Source organism: Cavia porcellus, unplaced genomic scaffold (assembly GCF_034190915.1).
Source record: "Cavia porcellus strain 051 isolate PalLab524CR breed Dunkin Hartley unplaced genomic scaffold, mCavPor4.1 scaffold_6, whole genome shotgun sequence".
In the NCBI taxonomy this organism is placed as follows: domain Eukaryota; kingdom Metazoa; phylum Chordata; class Mammalia; order Rodentia; family Caviidae; genus Cavia; species Cavia porcellus.
In genome coordinates, this window is record NW_026947489.1 from 48,675,890 (window position 1) to 48,702,606 (window position 26,717).

Here is a 26,717-nt window from a genome sequence, read left to right on the forward strand (position 1 = left end):
TTTTTTTTAGGTGTTTGGCAATCAACTCATTCCTCCCAATGCACAAGTGAAGAAAGCAACTGTCTTTCTCAATCCTGCGGCTTGCAAAGGGTATAATTCAGTTTGTGATGTATTACATATTCCATTTTTCTTAGACAGCTAGTTAGATTGTATGAAATTGCAAGAACTAGATTCAATACTGTTGTAGCAATGAGTCATTTGCAATGTAGAAATAACAGTTAAAGTGAAATAACTATGAAGCTAATTGATTCTTAATAACCTCATCGAGTTGGGAGTTTAATAGTGATTTCGGAGTTAACAGGAATGAAGTCTGTGTGCTTAGATGTAATCCCCCTGGGAATGACTGCTGTGCTGTGTGGTGTAGACCACTGGCTACCTCCTGCAAAAGGTGCTTCGGATGGCCAGGAGCTCAGTGACTTTGGGAAGCATCTTAGTTACTTTTTACTCATTGCTGAGATAAAATACCTGATGCCCAAAGCTGGGAAAGGAAAGGTTTATTTCTTACAGTTTTTGGAGGTTTCAGTCCATACTCAGTTGGCTCCAAGGCAGGGTGGCATGGCTGGGCCACAGTTCATGGTGGCTGCAAACAGCCAGATAGAAACTGGCAAGAGAGAGAGCAAGACACGCCTTCTTCCTGCCATTACATCACATCCTGGCTCCACTCCTAGGCCAGTGTAGCACTCACACCCCCATTCCAAGCGCTAGACAATGGGTTCATCACAAATGCACAATGCAAATGCATGAGGCCTGGGGGCCACCAACATAAACCATGACATTCCACCCCTGGCCCCCAGGACTCATGTACATCCTTTATACAAAGGATATTTAGTCCATCATCTCCAAGAGTTGCCAAGGTCCTAATAGTTTCAGCATCTCTGAAAAGTCCAAGTCCTAAGTCTCCTCCGAGATCTATGGCAGAGTCTTACCTGTCACCCCCTGTACAAATGAAACAAGGTTAAATATTTCAGAAATACAAAGGCACAAGATAAACATTACCATTCCAAAAGTTACAAACAGGGGACTATAAAGCATTAGAAACAAAGCAAGTCCAACATCCAGCAGGGCAAACATTAAGTCCTAGACTTCCATGCTCAGTATCTGAAGCAATCTGGTTACAAGCTCCAAAAAGCTTGGGTGATTCCACCCCAATGGCACTTCCAGTGATTTCAACTCCTGCAGCTTTTCTCTTAAATCCCTCTGCTTGCTTTTTGCAGCTTTCCTTGGATCACCCATGTTCCTGGCTTTTCCAAACTTCTGGGGTCTCCACTGCACCTTTGGCTTACATCTCTACAGATTGCCGTCTTGGGCACACCTGCTTGGCCTCCCAAACCCTTTGCAATCGAGGTGGAAACTGTCTTATCCTTAGAATTTGTGCATTTTCCTTGCACCTAAAATCAGCACCTTGTGGATGCCGCCAAGGTTGCTGCCAGCTGAAGCAGCAGCCAGGCTTTTTTCTCTGTTGGCTGTAGGGATCGATTGCCTGGATTGCTGGGTTCTGTCAACCTGATTGTGAAAAAAGGCTTCTCTATGTTGCTGCCATTCTGGAACCTCATGTAACCTCTGTGGCCATTCTGGAGCGTGGTGCTTTTCAGCTTTCTCCTCTGAGCAAATTCTTTCACCTTTGCAGTTTTAGGGTAAAGGGTGGGACCCCTGGCTTCCTGGGATGCTCTGGGGTCATCTTTCTTATCTCTCTGTTTCTCCTTAGCAATCAAAGTCTCAACTCTGTCTTTACAATTCACAGCTTTCCTCAAATTTTCCTTCTGACCAAATTCACAGAGTTGTAAATTATCCTGCTGGACTCTTTGCTCTTGATTTGCAGCATAAAGCTGGCTAAAAGCTGCCAACAATAGCCATGCCACAGCCTCAACATTCAACTGCTTTGGAATTTCCTTTTCCACATTGATCAGTCCATTGTCTCAGTCTCAGGCAAAGTCTCTGGGCATGAGCAAAACGCAGACAAACTTTCTACCAAGCCATAACACACATCATGGGGAGTCCAACAACCAGTGCAGTCCTTTTTCCCAGCAGAAACCTCCCAAGCCTGGTTTTTACCATCAGGCTTTCTATCAGTGTTCTGGTCTCCTGAACTCTGACCAAGCTGCTCCAGCTCTGTACATCCAGGCAATATGTCCAAACCTTTCCAAACTCTGCCCACAAGCCATTTCCAAAGCCTCTCGAAAAACATGGTCAGGTATAGTCATAGCAAATGACTCTTACTCCTTGGTACCAAATTCTGTCTGAGTTACTTTTTACTCGTTGTTGAGACAAAATACCTGAAGCCCAAAGTTGGGAAAGGAAAGGTTTATTTCTTACAGTTTTTGGAGGTTTCAGTCCATATTCAGTTGGCTCCAAGGTAGGGTGGCATGGCTGTGCAGCAGTTCATGGTGGCTGCAAACAACAAGGCAGAAACTGGCAAGAGAGAGAGCAAGACACGCCTTCTTCCTGCCATTGCATTACATTACATCCTGGCTCCACCCCTAGGCCAGTATAGCACTCATACCCCCAATCCAAGCGCTAGACAGTGGGTTCATCACAAATGCACAATGAAAATGCATGAGCCACCAACATAAACCATGACAGGAGGGCAGATGCCTCCCTTGAGTGAAGTCGTAGAGGAGAACACTCCATATTCCTCACTGAGGAAATGGTCCATGAGGCAGGGGCCGAGAGACAGAACCGACCTCTGTATATGCTTGTTATACCACAGGGTGGTCTACCTGAGAGGGAGCTGTATGAACTACAGTATGAAGCTAATAACGTGTCCGGGTTGGTTTAGTGATTGTGTCACACTGAAAGAAAGGGAGTTTAGAGGAGACAGTGGTGTGGAAACTCAAGGTCTGTTCACGACAAAATTACCATAGGAAAAATAAGGTTGATAATGTTAGATGTTGTTCTCATCAATTGGAAAGGTGAAAACAAAGATTGTGGCTTTGGAAGAAATTTTATTTTAAAAACCAAAATGAAAATGTCAAAGGGGAAAAGGCTAATTTCTGTCATCCTCAGTGTTCAGAACAACTTTTTTTTTTTTTTTAATTTTATTTAAAAGGGAAAAGAGAAAAAACAAAACAAATCAAAGCGGTGTAAGGGTACAAGTAATACAGAACTACAAAAAAAAACCAGTAAGAAATCACCAGTTAATAAATTACATATTATCGTCTTAGAGATAGTTGCTCAAGTCACAGTATCAAAGCATACAAAGTGAACATTCAAACAGTGAGACTGCAAACAGTTGTGTTCAATGATCCAACCAAAAACATTAATATGGTCAGCTATTTAACACCCCTAAACACACTTGCTGTTGTATCCTTTAGAGCTCTTTTTTTCCCTGTCTTTTACAACAAAATTTACACATTTTGGGTTTTATTACTCCTTGGTTCTTATTACTTTTTGGGGGGGGAGACAATAAAGTCAAATATGGCAAAACAAAGCTGTCAGTCAAAACCAAGGATAGACATAGCACATGATGTAAAACAGAGTACAAGGTTATCAACAATGGTTATCAACAATGGCTCTTGTTTCCTTAAAAAGAATTGTCTATCTCATTAGATATTATAAAGTTGAACAAAACAGTAGAGAACAAGACCGATAAAATTTAAGCATTGTAAACATTACAGGACTTCCAAAGGAAACAATAGTCAAACCAGAATGGGCATCTTAGTGAATCTTATTGCCTTCAAAGTAGTTGCCTATACCCCCAAACTTTATACTATCATACAGAATGGAACAGAGTCTAATCAGTCAAAACAAGATAGTGGGAGTATTACAGGACTTCAAAACAAGTTAATAGGAAATCAAAAAAAGTTACTATAATATATCCTGCTAATTTTTAAAAATTTTCCCCTTAATTAAAAAACCATAAAAAATAACTAAATTTTTTAATGAATAAGGGAGAGATTGAGATAAAACAGGTCATAACAATATAACAATACAGGTCAAAGCATGACTGCAGAACAACTCTTTTTGACTTTTCTGAAGATTGAATAATAAATGTGTCAGATTGTGTCATATAAGATGTGAATCAAATGAAGATGAGAAGAACAAAAGGAATAGTTGGGGCCAAACTGTAAGGTTCCTATTGTTTGAAGTAACCTGCTGCCAAGCTCTGCTGTCAGTTTCTCTAGACCAGTGGTGGCAAACTGGTGGCACATGTCCCAGAGTGGTCTGTTTGTATCAGCGAAGCTTTGGAAGGTTCACCATCACTGCCAGGCATTTTTTGGAAGGCAGTGCTGCCAGTCTAGGGCCTACCTATCTACTGGGCACCAGTCCTGAGAAACAGTTTATCTCTCCAAAAGTAACTTCTGTGTTGTTCTAGTTCCAGAAGAGAAACCTCCCACGCCCTTTTGCACGTGTGCTGAGCCCTCTCCAATCCCAAGGCTCCATAGTCACTCTAGTGCCGCACCCCCAGCCCAAGTCCATAAAAACTATCCCAGCTACCCCTTTTTTGAGGGATCTTGCACTCTTCTGCAGCCCTCCCATGCCCGCAATAAAGCCCTCCTTATGTCTGTCTCTCTGTTTATCTCTCAATTATGTTGAAAAAATACCTAACAGCAGTGAGGATGACTTCACATGTAGCATGAATGATGCCTTTTTTTTTTGTCAACTCAAAACAGTTTCAGATTTTTTTTCTTTTTGGTACTGGGGATCAAACTCATAACCTTGCACTTACCAAGCAAGCGCTTTACCCGCTGAACTAAACTCCTGGCCCCTCAGATTTTTTAAAAACTACATATAAAAGGAATTATTCTCTGGCCTAAAGGAATCATACTTTCTAGACTTCATTAGAGCTCTCCCCTTGTCCCACAAACACACCAGTTATGCCTGTTGAATCACTGTTTAATACCAATGCCAAACAATACCAACAAGTATGTCCCAAACCCACATGGCCTGTGGGAGAGAGAATGGAGAGGTCAGCTGGCCTTCAGATTTGAGGTGCCTGATATGTATCCTGTTTTGCTGCTTTCTAACTCTGGAATGCTGCAAGAGTCACTTCTTAAATCCTCAGTTCACTCATCTGTAAAATTAAAAAATGTGTATCATACATGTTAAAAATGACTGACTAGAATAGGTACTCTTAGTATTAAATGAAGTAATGCTTGTAAGTATTAAGTGTTATTTCTACTTAGTAGTCAGGTCTCAGTGTAAAGGACAGAAGCCACTACTGCTGTTGTTGCTGGCTGTTAGTGCAGAGCCTTCCCGGCTTGGCTCGCCTCTCTTGCCTACTCCCATAGAACTATTGTTTTCTCCTTTTGCAGTGGACTAAGTTATTTATTTGCTAATTTGTGGTAAATGTATGACAATTTGCTTAAGCTATCTTGGGCTATAGTTATTTCTAATTGTTTTTTTTTTTTTTTTTGTATTGCTAGGGTTGAACTTAGTGTCTTGAGTATGCTAAGCATGCACCCTATTACTTACCTTTTTTAAAAACTTAAACTTTATTTTTTTCAGAGCAGTTTTAGGTTTACTTTTTGATGTGCAGATGCATTTGTGTTTTTAAAAGTGAGTTCTTGTTTGAAAGTATAATTTTATTGAAAGGCAGGCTAAGCTCTTGCCACTGAAGCGAAGTCTTTCTTTTCTAAAGGCATTGTCTCCTTTAGCAAGGTGAATCCCTGTGTGCGTCTAGGATGCAGATGCTCTGAAACTGCACCATCTATTTTTTAAAATTTTCATTATTTAATTGCACTATTTTTGTCATTATGGCTCTGCCCTGACACATAATTTATAATTTATAATGTAGCTGTTTCATTATGTAGCACTGCTTTGAAATTTCAAAAGAGTTTTAAGAAATAAGATAACTGTGTGTTTAGTGTTAAATAATACATTAAAGAGTAATTATTTTGTGTGTATGCCTGAGCCTGGAAATTGCTATAAGTACATAAAGTTTTTATTTAGCCCAGTGCTGTCTTGCTCTTAACTATATAATAAATAATGTATCCTTATTGGTAACACTTGTTCTTCAGTCTTTTGTATAGAATGTCAGAAGCAGATGTCTTCACCTTCACTTCAGAGATTGTCTGAACATGGCACCACATAAAGATGTGAACAAATGCCAAATGTTTACACCTTTTTTCTTAAATGAACTCGGAGAGGGTTACAGATTTGTTGTGACTGATATGGCAGATCAAGATTTCTCTGGAGCTTTGATTTTAGGATATAGATGTGATCCCTTCCTGGCTGCTCGGCTATTATCAGTTTAGAGGAACCCAGAAAAGAGAATTATTGAGTATCCCTAGCTCAGCCCTGTATTTCGAGGTAAGCCCCAGAAACAGTGATCCTGAAACAGAAATTTCTAGTTAGTCTTTCTATTTCATTCTAGTCATCCAGAGCAGTAGAAAAGTTGCAGTGTATTTAATTTGCTTAGCAAATGCTCAGGTGGGTCCTTGCTACCTCTTTTGAACATCTGGCCATCCTTCTCAAACTCTATTTTAGTTCATACTAAGAAATGCTTTGTTTTCTGAATGCCATTTGGTGGTTGTATTTTTTAGCATAAGGACACTGGATTTAGTCCGTCTGTGACTTTACATGCTTTTCATTAGGTACCTTTACGTTTCTTTCTTGTATAAAATCTCCTTAAAGTCAAAACATAGATTGTTGGTTAAAAAAATTTTTATGAAGAAGATTGGACAAATATCAACATAAAACTTAGACAGTTGACATTAAATAATGTGTTTTAAATGTTTGTTTTAATAATGTGATAGTTTTAATAATGTGATAGTTAAAGATAATTTGTTTTAATAATGTGATAAAGATATCATTCTAAAATTAAATAACACTCTCATAAACAACCAGTGGGTTACAAAAGAAATTAAACAATATCTATAATTGAACCAAAATGCAAATGCAACTTGCCAGAACCTGTGGGACACAATGAAAGCTTTCCTCAGGGGGATGTTTATAGCAGTAAATTCCTACATCAGGAAAATGGAACAAACACAAATAAAAACTTAATGCTTCTCCTCAAACTTTTAGAAAAAAGAGCAAGTCAAGCCCAAAGAAAGGAGAAGATTATAAAGATCAGAGCAGAAATCAATTGAAACCAAGAAAACAGTACAAAGACTTAATGAATCAAAGAGTTGGTCTTTGAAAGAATAAATAAAATTGATAAACCCATAGCCAACCTTATCACAAAAAGGAAAGAAAAACTCAAATCCACACAATAAGACATGAAAAGGGCAAAATCACTACAACCCTGTGGAAATACAGAAGATCAGTACTTACTTGGAAAAAAGTTACTCTTACAGGTTTGATAACACAGATGAAATTCTTAGAAACATGAATTATCAAATCTTGGTTAAGAAGATATAAAACTGCAGAACAACATAATTTCTGTTAATAAACTTAAAAACATAACTAGAACCTTATTAGCAAAGAAAAGCCCAGGTTCTGATGGATTCACTGCTGAATTCTATGAGAAATTCAGGGAAGACTTAATGCCAACACTCCTCAACCTCTTCAATGAAACTGAAAGGGGAGCAAGTCTCCTTAACTCATTCCTGGAAGCAAATATTATCCTAGTACCAAAACCAGAGGAAGACTTAGACAAAAAAGAGAATTACAGGCCAATCTCCTTAATAAACACAGATGCAGAAATCCTCAATAAAATACTGACAAACAGAGTGCAGCAAATCATCAGGAAGATTATACACCATGATTAAGTGGACTTCATCCCAAGACTGCAGAGGTAGTTTAACATATGTAAAGCAATAAGAATAATACATCATATAAATATATCCAGAGACAAACACTTGATCATCTCAATAGATACAGAAAAAGCTTTTGACAAATCCAATACTCATTCGTGATAAAAACCCTACAGAAAATCTGAATAGATGGCTTTACCTCAATCTGATAAAATACATATACAATAAACCAGTAGCCAACATTTTACTAAATGGACAAAAACTAAAAGCTTTTGGTTTAAAATCAGGAACATGACAAAGATGTCCATTATCACCACTCCCATTCAGTGTAATTCTGGAAACATTAATCAGCAATTAGACAAGAGAAAAAAGGAATAAGAATAGGAAAGGAAGAAGTTAAATTATCCTTGTTGGTAGATGACATGGTGCTCTACATAGAAGACCCCAAAACTCCATTGAAAGACTTCTAGATATAATAACCAAATTCGGTAATATAGCCCGATACAAAGTCAACACAAGTCATAGCATTCCTGTACACAAACAAACTCACTGAGATAAATAAGGGAAAACAAACCCTTCACTATAGCATCCAAAAAAAGAGAAAGAAATACTTAGGAATCAGTCTAATGCACTAAAAGATCTATACATTGAAAATTACAATACTCTGAAAAAAAATCAAAAAAGATTTTTTTTTTCCAGAAAATGGAAAGATATTCCTTGTTCATGGATAGGAAGAACAGACATTGTGAAAATGGCCATCCTCCCAAAATTGTTATATATATTTAATGCAATTCCAATCAAAATACCATTAGCATACTTCACAGATACAGAGAAATCATTCTTAAAATTCATCTGGAATGAGAAGAGACCTAGAATAGCAAAGGAAATTCTGGATAATAAAGGCAAAGGCAGGCCTCCCAATCCCTTGAAATTATACTACAAAGTTACTGTGGTAGAGTCAGCATGGTACTGGCATAAAAACAGACCTCAAGATCATTGGAATAGATTAGAAGATACAGCCATACCAACTACATACCCACTCAGCTGCCTTATCTTCAACAACGGGGCTGAATATGTTCACTGGAAGAAAGATGGCCTCTTTAATAAACGGTGGTGGAAAATTGGCTCTCTATACGTCAAAAACTAAAACTAGACCCATGTCCATCACCATGCACCAAACTCAAGTCAAAATGAGTCAAACATCTAAATATTAAAACAGAAACACTAAATATTCTGGAAGACAAAGAGGGTAGAAATCTTGACAACGTAGGGGTAGGTAGAGAGTTCATGAACAAAAATCAAACTGCATAGGAAATGCTTCTCAGAATCAACAACTGGGATCTTGTCTTATTAAAAAAGTTTTTGCATGTCAAAAGAAATTTCCAACAGTGTGAAAAGAAAACCCATGAATTAGGAAAATATCTCAGCCAACTGTCCCTCAGAAAAAGCACTTCTATCTAGAACATATAAAGAATTTAAATAAATCAGACCCCCAGAATTCAAAGACCAGTCCATAAATGGGCATCTAAGAGGAATACATCTCAGATGAGGAAATACAATAGCAAATAAATATATGAAAAAATGTTCAGCATCATTGTTCATAAGAAAAATGTAAATTAAAACAACACTGAGATTCCATCTCACTCCAGAAAGAATGGCCCAAATCAAGAAATCAACAAATAACAAATGCTGGAGGGGCTGTAGGGAAAAAGGAACTCTTCTCCACTGTTGGTGGGAGTGTAGACTGGTGTAACCAGTATGGAAATCAGTATGGAGGTGTCTCAAAAAGCTAGGCTTAGAAGTTCCACTAGACCTGGCTATCCCACTTCTGGACATTTTCCCGGAAGAACTGAAAATATCATACCACAGTGATATATGTGCACCCATGTTTATAACAGCACAATTTGTAATAGCCAAATCTTGGAAACAACTGAAATGCCCATCAACTGAGAAATCCATAAAAAAGATGTGGTATTTTTACAATGTAGTACTACTCAGCCATAAAAACATATTGCATCAAGGCTGTTATAGGTTAGTGGATGCAACTTGATATCATACAAGTAAGTGAAATAAATAAAACTCACATGTACATACTACATTGTCTCCCTAGTGTAAGAAGCTGAAAGAGCAAATAAGGTCCAAAATCTATAATAAATATTGTGTTAAGGGTAAGAAACTGCTCAAAGGGGAAAAGTAACTGGGATAGGGGAAAGGAGGAAAGAAGGAAGAGAAAAGGAAAAAGATATAAAATTTGTATCTGTATATATACAATAGCCAAGATGACTATACTACTAACTTTATTAGTTCTTGGAAAAAGATAGTTAATACGATTTCATCAGTTTTGCATATGTATGTCTGGTAATGCAACCCGTTTGAAGATAACAATATGCAATATAACAATCATTGTGAAATTCCTATCATTTTGTTTTGAAAGCCTATATTACTGTTTTGGGTTTGTGTTGTTGGTCTCTTTTGCTTTTTTTTTTGCTTTCTTTTCTCTTAAATAAAGATATGATTCCAATATATGTGGAACTGTAGAAGATGCAAAACAACAGCAATATTAAGTAGATGAGAGGTCTTTATTCCTGATGCAAGAAAAAAAAAAAAAAGAAAATAGATGAGTGGTTTCCAGGTATAGGGTGTGAAAGCACAATCTTGATTGTAGACAGATATGAGGAAATCTTTAGAATGAAAAAATGTTTTGTGTCTTGATTGCCGTGGTAATTTTATGCCTATACATATTTGTTAAACTGAACACTGAAAGTGAAATCTACAGTTACAATGGATCCCACATGCCCCTTCCCATTTCATCTTCACTTTTTACAGTGTCTGTAACCCTTAATACCTAGACTGCTTTGAATCCTGACCTGAATTGGATTAAGAGTTCACTATTGGATTCAGATGTACGACACTTTTAAAATACAAAAACTCACTCAAAGGCTATTGAACAATTTCTTTTATAAAACTTACATCTTATAAGACATTGCCATCATGCTATTCTCTATTCCTTAGAATTTATGTGCCTACATTTGGGACAGGTTTAATCATTCATTTATGCATTAATTCACCACATACTAGTACCTTTGTAGTATGCCATACATTGAGGATTAATAAGAGTTGGTATCTTTGCAGAGCTTTTGGTTGAGTCCTAAAGATGGTCTTGGATATCTCTATTAGCCAATTTTCCCATTTCTGAGACAAAATATCTCACACCTACAATTTACATGATGAGAGTTTTATTTGGCTCAGAGGTTTCAGTCCATGGTCAGCCAATTCCAAGGCACAAACATCATGGTGGAAGATTGTGGTGGAGCAGATCTGCTCACTTCACAGCAGATAGGAAGCAGAGCAAGGGGAAGAGCACCAGAGAGAGGCCCATCCTTCGAAGGCACCCCCTGAGTGACCCACCTCCTGACGGCACACTTACCTGTGAATACCAGCAGATTGATTTCACCATGTGTATAGTGCTCCTATGACCCATGACACTCTACAGAGTCTTAGTCTACTCAGGTTGACAATTAAGCCTCACCATCACAATATCTTTAATTTTCAAACATTGTAAAAGCTACAGAAGAGGATATAAGGTGCTAGGGAAACACAGATAAGATCGACTGTGCCTGGATGTTTGGACCGGTTTTTGACATAATTATCCCACAGTTACATTAGATAATTTTGATTGCTTCCCTTTTCTAGCAGAAGTAATGAAAAACATTTTTGCTCAGTTTCCAGAGATTTCATTATGATGATATTTTAAGATATGAAGATACTTCTAGTACTTGAAATTGTCAAAAATATTGTACTTCTTTCCAAACAGTTGTATTCACTGAGCTAGATTTAAGTAATAGTTTGTGTTAAGTCTGTTCCTTTGGACCACATGAATAATGTTATAGTAAATCCACTCCTTGCCTTCCACTAGAATACCAGAATATATGCTGTGAGTACAAGTGATTTCCATGAGGACACGCAGGCTCGTCTGCTGTGTCACGTTGTAGTCTCAGCTCCTCCACTGTGTCTGTCGCTCAGTAGGTGCTCAGCTGAAGGAGTCAGGCGTTGTTATCTTGAGCAGAGTCATATCTGCTGTTTCTGCTTCTCCAGAGGAGCACAAGTGAGAGCTGTAAGCATTCCAGATCAAACTGGTTTCCTACCTATAGGAACTCATTACTCAGTGTAAACCTCTTGTAGTTGCACAAATAAAGGAAACCTGTGCTCCACAGTCTTGTTCTAGAGAAAATTGTAATTTAATTCTCAAGAACTTGTATTAAAATACATGTATTTTTTTTCTCTTTGTCGACAGCAAAGCTAGGACTCTGTTTGAAAAAAATGCTGCCCCAATTTTACATTTATCTGGCATGGATGTGACTATTGTTAAGGTAAGAAGGGCTTTGGAGTGTACATTTTATTTTACTCAAGCTTCTCCCTCACCCACTCTACCGTATCCTCTGCTCTTGATTTCTTAGCGAGAATTACTTGCCACTTATGAGCAAAGAATTCAGTGTTATGTCTTGTTTTGACAATTAATACAAGTAGTTTTGTTATGACATTGTTTAGTTTTCATTTTCAGAACAGGATTAGATGGAGGCATGGAGACCTTGATACCTTTTATCTGAGAGATAAATAAAACTATCTGTTGAAGGATAAAAGCATTAGAATTCTTTTCCTAAAAAATATGAAACTCTCAAATTTGAGTAATTTAATTTCTTGGTAATTTTACATACAAGTAAACCTTCTTCTCTCTGGTAATCAGTTCTCTGGTGAGGAACTTTAAACAATAAACCTTTAGAATTTGTGTTTAGTTAAGAAAAAAGGAGGACCAGGGATATGAATAAGTGGTACAAGCCTGCCTGGCAAGTGCAAGCTCATGAGTTGCTTGCCCCCTGAAAAGTGACAAAAAAGTTAAATGGAATTGTGCTAAATCAGAAGATGTCTTAAGTCTCTACTTTGTTGAGTTTTAAGTGTTATATATGTGAGTATGCATTCAGTTTGCCAGACAGGTGCTGTGCCACTGAGCTGGCCTTACTATAAGAAATTTAAAAGTTAAAAAGAAGATATTATGAAAATCATGATGTCATCTAATTAAAAACTTAATGAAACAAATGAAATTTTTACTTTATCAAACTCTCCGTCCACCTGCCTCAGCCTCTGAGTGCTAGGATTACAAGTCTATACCATCATGCCTGCTCCTTTCTCATTCTTAATATTGTATATTTGTCCCCTCTTTTTCTCTGGGTGGTCTTGTTTGTCAAGAATAGTTTATTGGCTTATTCATCTTACCTATTTTTGTCATTCAATTATTGTGTGTTTTATTATTTCTTTCATTCTACTTCATTCTTTTCCTGTTCTTGTTTTTTAATTCAATACTTATGAAATTTGATTAAAAATACAGTGAATTTTTAAATTTAAAAAAATTGCAGTAAAAGACACATTGCCATTAATTCCCCTGGAAGTACTCCTGTAAGTTTCTGTAAACACATGTACCCCATCATTCTTGCCACTTTCTGAAGCAGTTCTGGCAGTCCTCTTTCATGAGTGTCTGTTACTGTATGATTGTGGCTGCCTTGATACCCTGAATAGTTTTGGAACATTTACCCTGCATGGTCATTTTGACCCTGGGGATGAGCCAGACGTTATACAGATCTAAAGTGGATGAGGACACATTTTAATGTTTTTATTTGATAAAAATTATTGTAAACCTTATAAATTGATTCAGAACATCAAGGCAGCCACTGAAAAACATGAAAGAGGACTTAGAGAGCTGCTTCTCTATTTTGAGGAGGATTAATGGCAGTGCATTTACTGTAATAAATTTTCTTCAAATTTTATTTAAACTTTTCACTATATTCCATGATCACAGTTCATGTTTCAGTAATTTTTACCTTTCCTACTGCATATATTTAAAGCTATAAAGTTTACTCTGTTGCTTAACTTATGTACTATAACTTTTCACAGACAGTAGTTTCGTTGTAATTCATTCTTGATATTTTCCAATTTCAATCAATGCTTGACCCATGAGATATTTAGACATATTTTAATATCCATATTTAAAACTTTTCAAGTTATCATTTTGTTCATGATTTCTGACTTAATTGCATCATGATAAAAAAGTATTCAATATAAATTCACTATTTTAAAGGCATTGCTACAGGCACAAAAACAGGATGTGTTAGAGACCCGTCCATGGGTTTGAGGAATTGCTTAATCCATAAACATTTACTGTAATTGTTGATATATTTAAGTTTATTTCTACACCAGTTATCTGTTGCTACATAAAAAATTGGCTCAGCCACTGTTTTTTCTGATTATAATCCTATTTAATCAGCAGTCTGTGTTAAAAGATGCTCTTGTTTTGCCTGGGCTCCTCAGAGGTCTGGCTCACATAGCCTTTCTTGTGTGTCTGTAGGTTGATAATGGCTATGATGAGGCCAGTTTGTGTCTTCTGTACATCCTTGCATAGTCGCTTGGTTCTTTGAAATAAGTAACAGAAACCATCTCATTTTACCCCTAAATACTTCAGAGTCTAAATGTTTTCGCAAACACAGATCTTTTTCTATGTAACTACAGCATTTTCATACCCAGCAAAAGTAACAATTCTCTAATAATCATCTTGAATTACCTAGCCTATGTTCAAATGTTTTTTGATTATATTTTTTCCAATTTGATAATTAGCAGTACATAAAAATACATTATAATATGTGCCTTAAGTACTCAGGAAGTAGAAATTAAAAAAGATGAGATGTAAAAATTAATAGAAATAGAAATACTAATGTTAGGGCTGGGGTTTAGTTCAATAGCATAAGCACCTGCCTGGCAAGCATGAGGTCAAGAGTTTGATCTCCAGTACCAAAACAAAACAAAACCAAAACAACTAATGTTTTCTTATATTGAATCCTGCTACTTTATAGGTTTTATTGGCCATCTTGAAAAGTTAACATTTATTTTAGTCAGGCGTGGTGGCACATGATGTAATCCCAGCACTCGGGAGGCTGAGCCAGGAGGATCATTGCGAGTTTGAGACCAGCCTGGGCTACAAAGTGAGCTCAAGGCCAGCCTGAACTGCATAACGGGAGACCCTGTCTCAAAAAAAGACAAAAAAAAAAAAGACAAAAAAGTTAACATTTATTTTGAAATAATTTCAGTTTGGGTCCTGGTTTATGGCAAGGTGTGGTTTTCAGTTAGACTTACCAGCATTTAACAGATTCTGGAATTGTCTTCTTTCCCTATATCTTGTTGAAGCCACAAAATCGGCTCTCAGATCCATCTGTTTCACTAAATGCTCTGAAAATATTTACTGTTTAGGTGCTGTTTTGAGTTCAGTATTGTGTACTGTATTCTAGCATATTGATATAGCAAAGATATTTGTATTATTTTACTCTGTATCTTTAGTTTTCAATGGCAGAGCACCTCATTTATTATTCTGCTGGAGTGTAACATTGTAGCATTTCATGTAGATGAATTCATTTGAATCACATAAAGCTTGGTGAAGTTAGGTGTTCTCTTTATGAATGAGGAAACAGAATGCAAACCTGCATAGTTATACAACAGAGGTGGGGTATAAGCCTAAAACCAGTGCTTCCTGCATCTACTCTGCCTCCACTTGATGTGAAATCTGCTACTGTTTGAGACATTCTGTTTATCTTAGGACAGTGCTATTAGGAGATTCTTATTTTATTTTGAGTAGAAAGCTTTTCTTTTCTTAATTCTTCACACAGGTCCATGGTTCTCAATTTGTTGAATATTAACCTAATATTTACCTAGAGAATTTTAAAATGTAATTGAGTCTCACTCCTCAGGTATAACTGACATTGAATAGGGTCTGTGTTTTTATATTTATAAATAAGAAATCAGTTCACCCATCCACCCACTCACAGGTGATTACAATGTGTAGCAATACTGAGAATCATTGACCTAGGCCCTAGTTGTACTCCATGGGTTCATGTGAAAGAAGCCCAATCCTTCTGCATGATAGTCTTTGGGTCAGTGAAGAATGTTTCCATGACTGTCCTCCCTTATCCCTTCTATAGTATAAACATTTCCCATCTCTTCACAAAGGACACCCATTACCTTCCTGATTACTTAGATCAGTGATGGCGAACCTGTTAGAGCTTTCAGTGATGACAAACAGCCAGCTATAGCATGTGTGTCATTGATTTGCCACCCCATGATGTAGACGTTTTTCACTTTTCTATACTCTGAAAGTGTGCCCACTGCAGGTGTGGTCTCCTGAGGGAAAAGTAAAGCAGGACTAGCAAATCTTGTGCTAGATCTTATTCTTTTAAGCATCCCAAGACCACACGTTTCTTATTGTGAATGTGGCATGCTTTTGAGTGACACTGTCCTCATGGATGTCCTGCAGAGTTTCTGTGTCTTAAGTGGTACCATTAGGCCACTTAAAAACATTAGTAGATTTTTTATTTTTATAGCAATTCTAAGTTTAAGGGGAAACTCAACAAAGTACAGAGTACCTGTATCTCCCTCTCACCTTGCCCACAGTTTCCTGCATTAGTATGGTTTAAATGTTGATTGATGAACCAAACTATTCATAATTGATTTTGTAGCTTGTTTCCTCCCCCCCATTTCTATTATGTAAAATTGAAAGAGAATCTATGTAAAAAAAAGTATTTAAAGAAAATATTGCATACATTTGATCTTTGTTCCTGTGATCCTAGGATAGTAAATTTACCAAGCTTCCTTTGTATTTCAGACAGATTATGAGGGACAAGCAAAGAAACTCCTAGAGCTGATGGAAAGCACAGATATGATCATTGTTGCCGGAGGCGATGGGACCCTACAGGAGGTAGGATTTTTTTTTTTTGAAGCCATTTCGAAGTTAAGAAAAATTAAAATTAGATTTTAGATGCTTATGTATTTATGATTTTTATGTTGCATTATTCTCTTAACCAATATTGTAGTGATCTTTGTCTCATCTTAATCTTGGCTTGAAATCTACTTTGTCTGCAATTAGAATAGCTATTCTTGCTTTTTTCTGAATTCCTGTTACATGAAGTACTGTTTTCCATCCTTTGACTTTCATTCTGTGAATTTCTTTCTGGGTTATATGTGTTTCTTGTATGCAGTGTATTGTTGGGTTTTGGTTCTTGATTGATTCTGGTAATCTGTCTCTTTTGATTTTTGAGTTGAGACCATTTACATTGATGTTATAACTGATAGATACTTATTCTTGTCATTAAATTATTTCCTGCTGTTAATGCATTTTCTTTTTCTTGTCTTGAATTGCTTACATTGCCTGGGGAATTCATTCTGTTGAGCTTATTGGCATTGTACATTTTGGATCTTATTTACTAGTTCAATTCTCACACAAGTGAGACAATACAATGTTTATATATATGGGTCTGATTTATTTCACTTATGAGTATGGTCTCGAGTTGAATCCATTTGCCTATAAGAGCCTCCAATTTATCCTTCTTTATGGCTCTGTAGTACTCCATATAAAAAATATCTTTTTTATCCTTTCCTCAGTTGATGAGTATTTGGGTTGTTTCTAAGATTTAGCTATTACAAATTTTGCCTCTATAAACATGAGTGTGCATATATTGCTGTGGTATGATATTTTTAATTCTTCTCAGAAAACACTCAGAAGGGGAACAGTTAGTTTGAATGGGACCTCTAATCCTAGGTTGTATGTCAAATTCTTTATCCATGTTTGGGAAGTTTTCTGCCATTATTTCTGTGAAGAGGTTTTTAATGGCTTTTGTGCTATCTCCAACTTTCCCACTGATTCCAGTGAGTCTTTTGTTGTTGTTCTTTGCTTTATGCTGCAGCTGTTGGATTGGTTTTTTATGATCACTTGCAATTTTTAAGATATCTTTTTCCCTGTTAGTCACTTTCCTGTTTTCTAGATCTGATATTGTCCTCACCTCCGTACAATCTGCTGTGTAGACTTTCGATGGAGTTTCTAGTCTCCTGCATCTCTGTGTGGATCTGTTTCATTGGTTCCATTTCTTGTCTATGTTTGACATTCATGGTTTCCATCATTTTCCTGAGCTCCTGTATTTGTTTATCTGTGTCTGCTTTAATGTCTTATTTTGATAGTCATTTCTTTTTGCACCTTAGTGATTATTTTTTCTACCACCTCTTCCATTTGTTTTTTTATTTCTGCTGCAATCATTTCAGAGATTTCCAGTTTTTGGCTTCTAATTTTCTCTCTTTGGGTTCTTGACTTGTCCTTATACAGGATTTTTAGAGCAGCAAAACTTCTCTAAACAATACAGTAATGGTGTCATTTTGGCATGTGTTCATCATTTGTAACAAACATACCATCCTGATGGGAGATGTTAAAATGAGATGGGAAGGGCACGTATTACATGGGAAATTAATGTACCTTTTCACAATTTTGCCATTAATCTAAAACTGCTCTTAAGATAACTTAATAATTTTAGCAAGTGATATATACTTCCTGCTTACTGGGGGCCAATAAGTACCACAGGGATGTTGTCCTGCAAGTACTCTTCCTCCTCCCAGGAAGCAGGGTAGGTCAGTAAAGAGCTCCAGGTCAGAGATGGTGCCTGATGCTCAAGTGTGGGGTAATACACTCGGTTTCATGTCCTCGCCTTGCTGCTGGTCATCTTCATCTCTTTCCATGGTGGGAAAGCCTCGTCAGTGTGCAAGAACCAGAAGGTAACACAGATGTGGCTGTCCTAGGGCTTGGCACCAACATGCGCCTTTGTACGCGTCTTTAAAAAAGATTACAGTAATGATATTGCAGTTATTTTTATAACTTTTTAATGAAGTGCACTGATGGTGTGAAAGAATGGAGTAGACCACTTAACAGACTCATATAGTCCAAAGATTCAGTGAAGCAGAAGGTGGAATGAGGAGATTTGTGTCAGTCCTGGGTTTATAAAATAGTTTTAGGGAAAGACGATAAATTCTGTATTTGGTATAATCACAAACATACTAAACAGGCATTGGTCAAAGAAGGAATCCATGGGGAATATACCTATATTCATAAGCTCACCTGCTGCTGGGACAAACGAGCCAACACACCCAACTTGCAGGAAGAGAAGTTTATTTTGCCTCATATTTTCCATGGGTTCAGTTCTTGGTGGGATGGTGGCATGTCCAGACAGCATGGTGGAGGGAAACTGTTTACTGCATGTGGCCAGGAAGAAGAAAAGGGAGATGCTGGAGATGAGACCCCATGCTCCCATCCTGTCTCAGTGATTTGCCACTTCCAAACAACCCCACCTCTGTATTTGAGACTTCTGTGAAACATTTTGGCTCTAAAACACATTAATAACTCAAATTTGAACATGTGATTAATATTCATTATCCAGTATAAGTGAATTATCAGAAATTGTTGTTTCTTGTATTTTTTATAATTTTATGGGGATACGACTATCCCCCTTGTCTTTATATTTCTCAGTAAGGAATATACAGTGCAGAATTTTGAGTGTAATACAGTGTTTTTCCTTGTACTCATACTTCATAGTAGTAAACTAGGCCCTTTCATATATTTGGTGTGTACATTACATTTATATAGAACTTAAAACATCACTGAACCTAAGTTCTTAAAATATTTTACTAATGTGTTTTTATAATCTTAGCATTTATTATATTATTGATCCTAAGTCAAGAATAAAATGTAATTTAACTCTGATCATATTTTAGAATATTGTATTTTAAGAGCCAATATATCACTTAACATAGTGCCTAGGGAAAACATAGGAATAAGTTTATGGTCCGTGAAAAATGAATCCAATGCTTTTGTGTTAAGGGAAATACATGTTGCTTATAATAATTTTCTTTTCATAGGTTGTTACTGGCGTTCTTCGAAGAACAGATGAGGTAAACTTTTAAGAGAAATTGCATTTTACCTTTACTTTTCTGTTTTTATTGCTCTTTTATCTTTTTTTCTTCTTCTCCATGTTAAATTTTAAAATGGGAACAAATTGTGAGTAGATTAATTCTAGAAAAGACAGCATTGTTGTTTTTCTCTCAGTAACCCATGGTGGGCTTTCTGCATTGATAACCCAGAGTAGCCAACAGGTGTTACTAACAGTTGTTTAAAATATAAAATTTTCCTATAGAATCTTTTCTTCAAAACATTGTGATATGTTCATATAGTGAGAGCCAGGCAACAGTTAAATGAATGAACTAGACCTATAAAACCTGCATATTTACATCTCAAAAATATTGACTAAAAAGATATTTTGACAAAGTATGATATATGAATGAAGTATGAAAACTCAGTTTTAAAACTTAGAAAATGGTACTCCATATTGGTGGCTATTTATATATGTCAGAAGAGGAATAATAACGTGAATGCAAAGGAATCACCTACCACAAGATGATGATTTCTCTGGAAAGAGACACAAGAAAAGAACCAGAAAGGGCTTCATTGGTCATTTTATGGCTCAAAACATCTGAAACAAAATGGCACATGTGAACACTTGTTAAATCTGAGTCAAGAGCTCATGGGTGCTTGTAATATTAATGTCTTTATCTATAATAGTTTAAAATATAACTAAAACCAAAATCTCACTCCCTTGGTAATAGTAGTTTGTGCTCAAACTGGTATTTAAGAACCTTAAAGTGCCTATTGCATTTGTGGCATTTAATTAAATCAACTGCTATGCCATATCCTTCTGCTACTTGAATGTTTTTGTTCTCTTTGCTTTATTTATACTTGAGATAATTGGTAAAATACTTTCACTTGTCATTGGACACTTGTTCAAATGGTAGACATTGTTACTTGAATTTTATCTGCAACTTTTAAAAACAGCTTGATAATGTAATAGTCTGTGTCACACTAGCTCATGATCCAGTATCTATTCATAAGACCCTCCTTACCCTAAACAGATTTCTTTCTGTTGTTCTTGATGAGAGCACACACATTTCTTCCAAATTCTACTTTGTCTTGGTTTCTTGACAGCTTCATTTTAGAAACTGCTGACTTAATAGCATTTAATTACTGGCCTACAGATACGGGGAGGTGACGCAGGCAGGCGGGCCAGTCAGTTACTCTGTCATATGTGTCCACTATGTGTCTTTGTTAAGTCTAGTTTCTAACTCTAACAATCAAACTTTCCTCTCTTTCTTTCCACAGGCTACCTTCAGTAAGATCCCCATTGGATTTATTCCACTGGGACAGACCAGTAGTTTGAGTCAGACCCTGTTTGCCGAAAGTGGAAACAAAGTCCAGTAGGTTGTCAATGTGAAATACTAGCCTTTGTGGGTGAGCACGCCTGGGAATGAAAATTCACATGTGTGATATTTTTTGTTTTGCTAACTTGTAACTTCAGATAATTGAAAGGAGGGCTTCTATCAAGGTTCAACCTTCAGTTCATTGAGAAGTATCCCAGTTGTATTATGAGACTTTGCTGTTCTAATATTAAGTTCCCCAGCTAGCTATGGAGATGAATACTTTATGTGCTTTGTCAGTTATGAAGATGCTGGGTCTGACACAAACCGTGTGCTTTTACTTTGTAAGACTGTTTTGGGAAGGCAGATTTGTATAGATCATTTGTTTGCTTTTAAGTGTACAAAATGACAAATAGCTAGTTTCTTGTGAAGATTAAACCTTTACATAGCCTTGGCTTCATTATTTTGGTAATATAAATAATTAAAATGACTAAATATAGTCCAGTCCTTTAGGGAATGCCTAATGGTAGATAGTATGGAAAAAGTGAACAGGTAAAGCAGTGTAGACCTGAAATGCAAATTAAATTGATGTACATATAATAAAGTCTTCAGGAGTCTAGCAGATTGTTTTTGCTATTTTTTCATAAAAATATTATGTGAATAAATCTGGTCTCTTCACGATAGGAATCTTGAATTTGGAGTCTGGGTTTCTCAGTGATTAATAATCTTGAGTAAATGGTTGTCAAGAAAGATCTAAGTAAACAGATATCTGAGAAATAGTTATATTATCCCTAATGTGGGGTTTGCGACACATTGGAAAAATCAGTAAATCCTTCTCAAATAAATTAACAGTTTCTCACAACTTTTCTAGCTTTTAACTTAGGTGAATCAATAATACTTGAATAATTTTCTGTTTTAGTAAGGTTTTTTTCTGGCTTTGCAATTCTTAGATTATGTGTTTGTGGATTTTTTGTTATAATTTTAGAAATCAGCTTTTAATAATTCTGTGTTTTGTGTAAAAGCCTTCTATGCTCACTTCAGCAGCACATATACTATGTAGAAGGCTTGGCCCGTCTATCAAACACAACTAGGCATGACGTAAACATATACAGGTCTGCTTCAATCTCCTCTCCTCTCCACTTTAATAAAATGGTTATCATTAGCTGTCTCTGAGACTAGTAAAAGGCCATTTCAATTTGCTGTATTTTTTGTTCCCAGTTCAGACTTTTTTTGTACTGGGATAGACTCCAGGGCCTTGCACTTGCTCATCCACTGACCCCAGCCCCTTTTAAGTGTGTTTTGGAACAGGGTTTGCAAAGTTGTCCATGCTGGCCTTTAAATGGGCCATCCTCCTGCTTCAGCCTCCTAAGTAACTGGCGTTACAGGTGTGCACCACTATGCAAGGCCCAGCTGAGAAGTTTGGAGAGGCACTAAATAGGTAATGATAAATGAATTACTCGTAGTTTTGCTTACCTGCCATAAAGACTGCCTGATTCAAGTCTTGGTTATGTTAGAGAATTTGGACTTCTCTTCCTAAAGCCAGGCTATGCTTTGGCAGCCTCAGGATCTGAGATGCCATTCCAATTTGAGGGGAGCTGATATTCTACTGTTGTTGAACTATTGCTGTTATCATTTTGAGAAAACCTAAATAAGTGCAAATTTATAAAATTTAATTTATAAGCGTGTTTCAGGGCTTTTAGGTAATCAACTAACTCTGTCCTGGGTTTAGAATTTTGTAAACCTCATAACCTGGCAGTTGCCTGAGGCTATTTAAAAAAGAGCAAGAGTTTACTTTTTGCCCGGCTGTCAAGACGTTTTGTACCATAATTACTACCAAAGAAAAAAGAATCTTTTGTCTTAGAATTTGGAAAGTTGCAGGTAAGTAGTCCTGAGAGTGCTGTTCCATGCTACAGTGCTGCTTTATGTAGAACTCTCAGTTAGTGCTGGAGAATGATAAATATGAGGTTGCATTTTGGTTGTCTTTTGCCAAGCAGTTTAGGAGAACATTTTAATATGTTAAAAGACTTTTTGGGTTGCAGTCTTTTTCTAAGGTTAGTGTCTCAAAGGTACATACCAAACTTGTCCTCATGCTGGGCGCTGTTCAGAGGAAGCACAGTGCTTTAGGATTTTAAACTTCTGAGCGTGCTTCTTGCTTTCTCCCCTAACTGGGTCTCATTTTAAAAATTGGTTCTTGTTTCCGAGGTAACATGTGTATTCGGGGGAAAATGTAGTAAAAAATGTGTTCATTGAGAAGTATCAGAAAGTATGGTAGATTCAACTTGCTTACTAGAAGCCCAGAATTTAACTAAAGCAGTTAGCACATACACTTTGGGGATTTTAAAGTATCTTAAATTGTACTGAACTTTGTTAAAACTGGATTAAATGATATGCCTTGTTAACATTTTAAACCTGACTGCCACGATGGGGAAATCTGGAGATCACGTAGATTTTAGATGTGGCATTTCTCTTTGCGTATCCATAGATACACCCTTTTTAACTAAAGCAGCTTGCAGTGTTGGAGAGTGTGTCTATTTTTTTTTTTTGGTACCTGGAATCAGTGCCGCTGAGCCATATCCCTAGCATGAGGGGGCAGGCGAATTTTTACAGTTAGACCAAAGTCAGTGTTTGTTTAGCGTATGTTTGCTTGTCTTCTTGGGAATCTCTCTGAACGTCTTTCCTCATGTGTGTTTATCAAATGTACAATTTGTTGTACTGCCTTCAGAAAACTATGTAAAAAGCTGAAATAAGGACAGATTAAATAAATATAGTTATGTCTGAAGATTCATATTTATTGAAAATTCATTTAGGAAGAAAAGCAAATAATACAGGATAAGATATAATTACCAGTTCTGGATTCTATAATTAAAGCAGAAATCCAATTACCTACTATTCTTATGCTAACTGCTTCACTTAGAATTTTTTTTTAAAGAGAAATACATCTTATAGATATTCACATCAGTTACATGGACTTTTTCTACTAATGTCACAATATTAACTGGGTCTCTACATGACAGAGTAGATGAGGAGAGGCCATATTATGTGAGAAACTACTCTTGTTTTTGAATGGAAATTAGTTTCTAAATGACTCCAGTCTTCTAGTTATACTTATTTGACTTTATTAATGATACTTACCGTATTCTAAAATATAACTACATGACAATAAAGGCAATAGAATATCAACATTGCTAACCCTGTACAAAAACATTAAGTACTTAGGGCTAAGTCTAATAAAACATATATAAGATTAATATACTGAAAATTATACATCATTAAAGATAGCAGAAAACCTAAATAAGTGGAAATTCATGGAGTGCGAGACACAGGACTAAGATGTCATTTCACTCCAAATTATAAAGTCAGCACAGACCCACAGTTCCAGAAGGTGTTTATAGAAATCTTAACTAATCCTGGGAGTTTTATATATAAACATAAATTAGAATATCCAAAATAATTTTTGACAAAGCATAACAAAGTTGGAGAACTTTACCTGATTCTAAGACTCACTCTGACTGTAGTACATTATGTGTTGGCAAAAGAAAAGAGACATAGATCAATAGAGAAAGGGTCTGGAATTAGACCCATGTATATGTGGACTGTGGATTTTCAACAGAGGCCCCAAGGCAGTTCGATGGAGAAAGGACAGTTTTTGTCAACAAATGGTGCTAGAACAGTGGCAGAAGTATAAAAAACAAAAAACAAAAATGTAAATGCATATCTCAAAGTATAAAAGTTAACATGAAACGAATCATAGACATATGTAAAATCTAGAAGAAAACTTTTAATGTAGTGACTATTGCAGCTTCAGATGCTCCTTGGGGAAAGGACAGTGAGAGACTTTGAAAATAAGGAAAGGAGACAAAGCTGAGGTCAGGTGGAGCCCTAAAAGGGACTGCCAACCACCATAGCACCTTTATTTATATGCTCAGAAGGGTGATGTCAATTTCAGCTCCTCTGCTAGCAACTTGTTTGCCTGGCTGGCCTGGGCCCCTGGCCTTCCTGGAGCTGGAGCAGCTTGTTTACCTGGCTTGTTTTCAGGGCTGGCCTTACTTTAGCCCTGTGCATGTGATCAATCTCCAGCTTCAACAGATCTTTACACTTTCGTTATTAGGGAAATACATATGAAATGCACCATGGATGCCATCTTGCATCTTATTAGAGTGGGGGGAAAACAACCCAGCAGGAAGCATTGGCAAGTGTCAGCAGCCACTGAAACTTGTACAGTGCTGGTGTGGATGCCAAATAACAGTAGGCCTACTATGGGATGTGGTGTGGCATTTTCTTACAAAATTAAGCAGCAGTCCAAAAGGAAATAAAGATGTGCCCATACAAAAACATATGAAGAAGCTTTATACAGAAAAGCTTGAAACACAGTCAGTGCTCATCAGCTGGTGAATGGATAAGTAACTAAACATACACCTTTATGATGCAGTGATGCAGTACTGCTCAGCCGTAAAAACTCCTCTGCGGACACATTGGGTAGCACGAAGGACTCTCAGACTGGTGCTGAGAGAAAGAAGGTGCACTAGAAAGACCTCATGCTCTTTCTTTCATTTTCCCCTGTGCCTTTGGCCGTAATGCAGTTTGAACCCAGGAGAGTCAAGGGTTTTCAGTGTTGTCACCGTCACAGAAAAAGAGACAACTTATATTATTATATAAATATTACATATTTCTGGGTGGAAGTAGACATCACCACCTCGGATTTTTGCCAAAAACTCTAAAGTGGAATCAGATACCGATTTCTAGTCTAGATATTTTAAAGATATGAGGAATAGAAATGCATGTTACTATCATGGGGATGCAATCTGTAAAATTTAAACCCTCATGAAATTCAGTAAGACCTATTTCTTTGAAGTGGAAAATGAAATAAGGTATTATAGAGTAAGAGAGGCTTGAGATGTAAACTAATTGTAATGTGTGCATTTTATTTGGATCTTGATTTGCACAAACAAGCTAATGAGTATGCATATATACATACATTCATATGTTAATTGGTGGAGATTTGCAAATAGCTAAATATATGTTATCAATGAATTCATATTTTGTCTAAAATTCACTTTAGAAGCCAGGCGTGATAGCATATACCTGTAATCCTAGCACACAAGAGCTGAAGCATGAAGACCATTGTGAGTTTGAGACCAGCCTGGGCTACAAAGTGAGCCCAAGGCCAACTGAACTGCATGGCAAGACCCTGCCGCTAAATAAATAAATAGTAACAGTAAAATTACTTTAGGGCCAAGGAAATGGCTCAGCACCTGCCAGCAAGCATGAGATTGTGAGTTTGATTCCCTATCCCCCCCCCCAAAAAAAAATCACTTTAGTTGATACAGTTTCGTGAGTAAATAGGGCATATAAAGGAAGTAAGGTTGGCTGTGAGTCAAAGTTGTATGAGGAAGATGTGGGGGTACAGGATACTGCACTTGCAACTTTATGGAATAAAGTAATCCAGCAAATATCAAGTGCTGATTTTGTGCCTTGTACCAGGTGCCAGGTATATGTTTTGCATTGGTCAGTAAATAGATGTAAATGGTCACTAATCTTATGGAATTTTCAGTCTCCAGGGAGAAACGTGGTAAAATAAACAAAGAAATAGTGTGTTATAAGCTATGATCCGAAGGGGTGTGAATGGTGTGTTGGTGGAGAATACGTAACAGGGAAGGAACTACCTCTGGATGGGCTGGGTGGGCTGGGCCCCTCTGAGAAGGGAATAGTTCAGTCAAGAGCTGAAGGGTGAAAGTAGCCGACCTAGCAGAGACTGCAGCCAGATGGAGAAGGGACAGACAGGCTGTGTGAGGAAGGGCTTAAAGTGGATGTGCTCATTCTCTGTGCTCTGAGAGCAAGGACTTCTTTGTGGAGCATGGTTGGTGGAACGCTGCTTTGGGGACTGTCTGCTTACGTTTGCGTGTGTCTAACCTCAGATCTAGTTGAAGTCCCAACTGTAGGACTGCTTGTAAGGCCTGGCATAGTTTCATATGCTCGGGATGG

General features: G+C 36.9%; 1 protein-coding gene across 7 annotated transcripts in view; it reads left to right on the plus strand.

Moving 5' to 3' along the window:
• The window catches only part of Agk (acylglycerol kinase), a 90,794-nt gene that overhangs the window by 35,672 nt on the left and 28,405 nt on the right, over nt 1-26,717 (plus strand). For all 7 annotated transcript variants that reach the window (XM_023567554.2, XM_063250616.1, XM_063250617.1 and 4 more), the window contains 5 exons: nt 11-90; nt 11,932-12,007; nt 16,336-16,428; nt 19,407-19,439; nt 20,701-20,795. In XM_023567554.2, the coding sequence (XP_023423322.1) occupies nt 11-90; nt 11,932-12,007; nt 16,336-16,428; nt 19,407-19,439; nt 20,701-20,795 (377 nt within the window). The remainder of the gene's footprint in view (nt 1-10; nt 91-11,931; nt 12,008-16,335; nt 16,429-19,406; nt 19,440-20,700; nt 20,796-26,717) is intronic.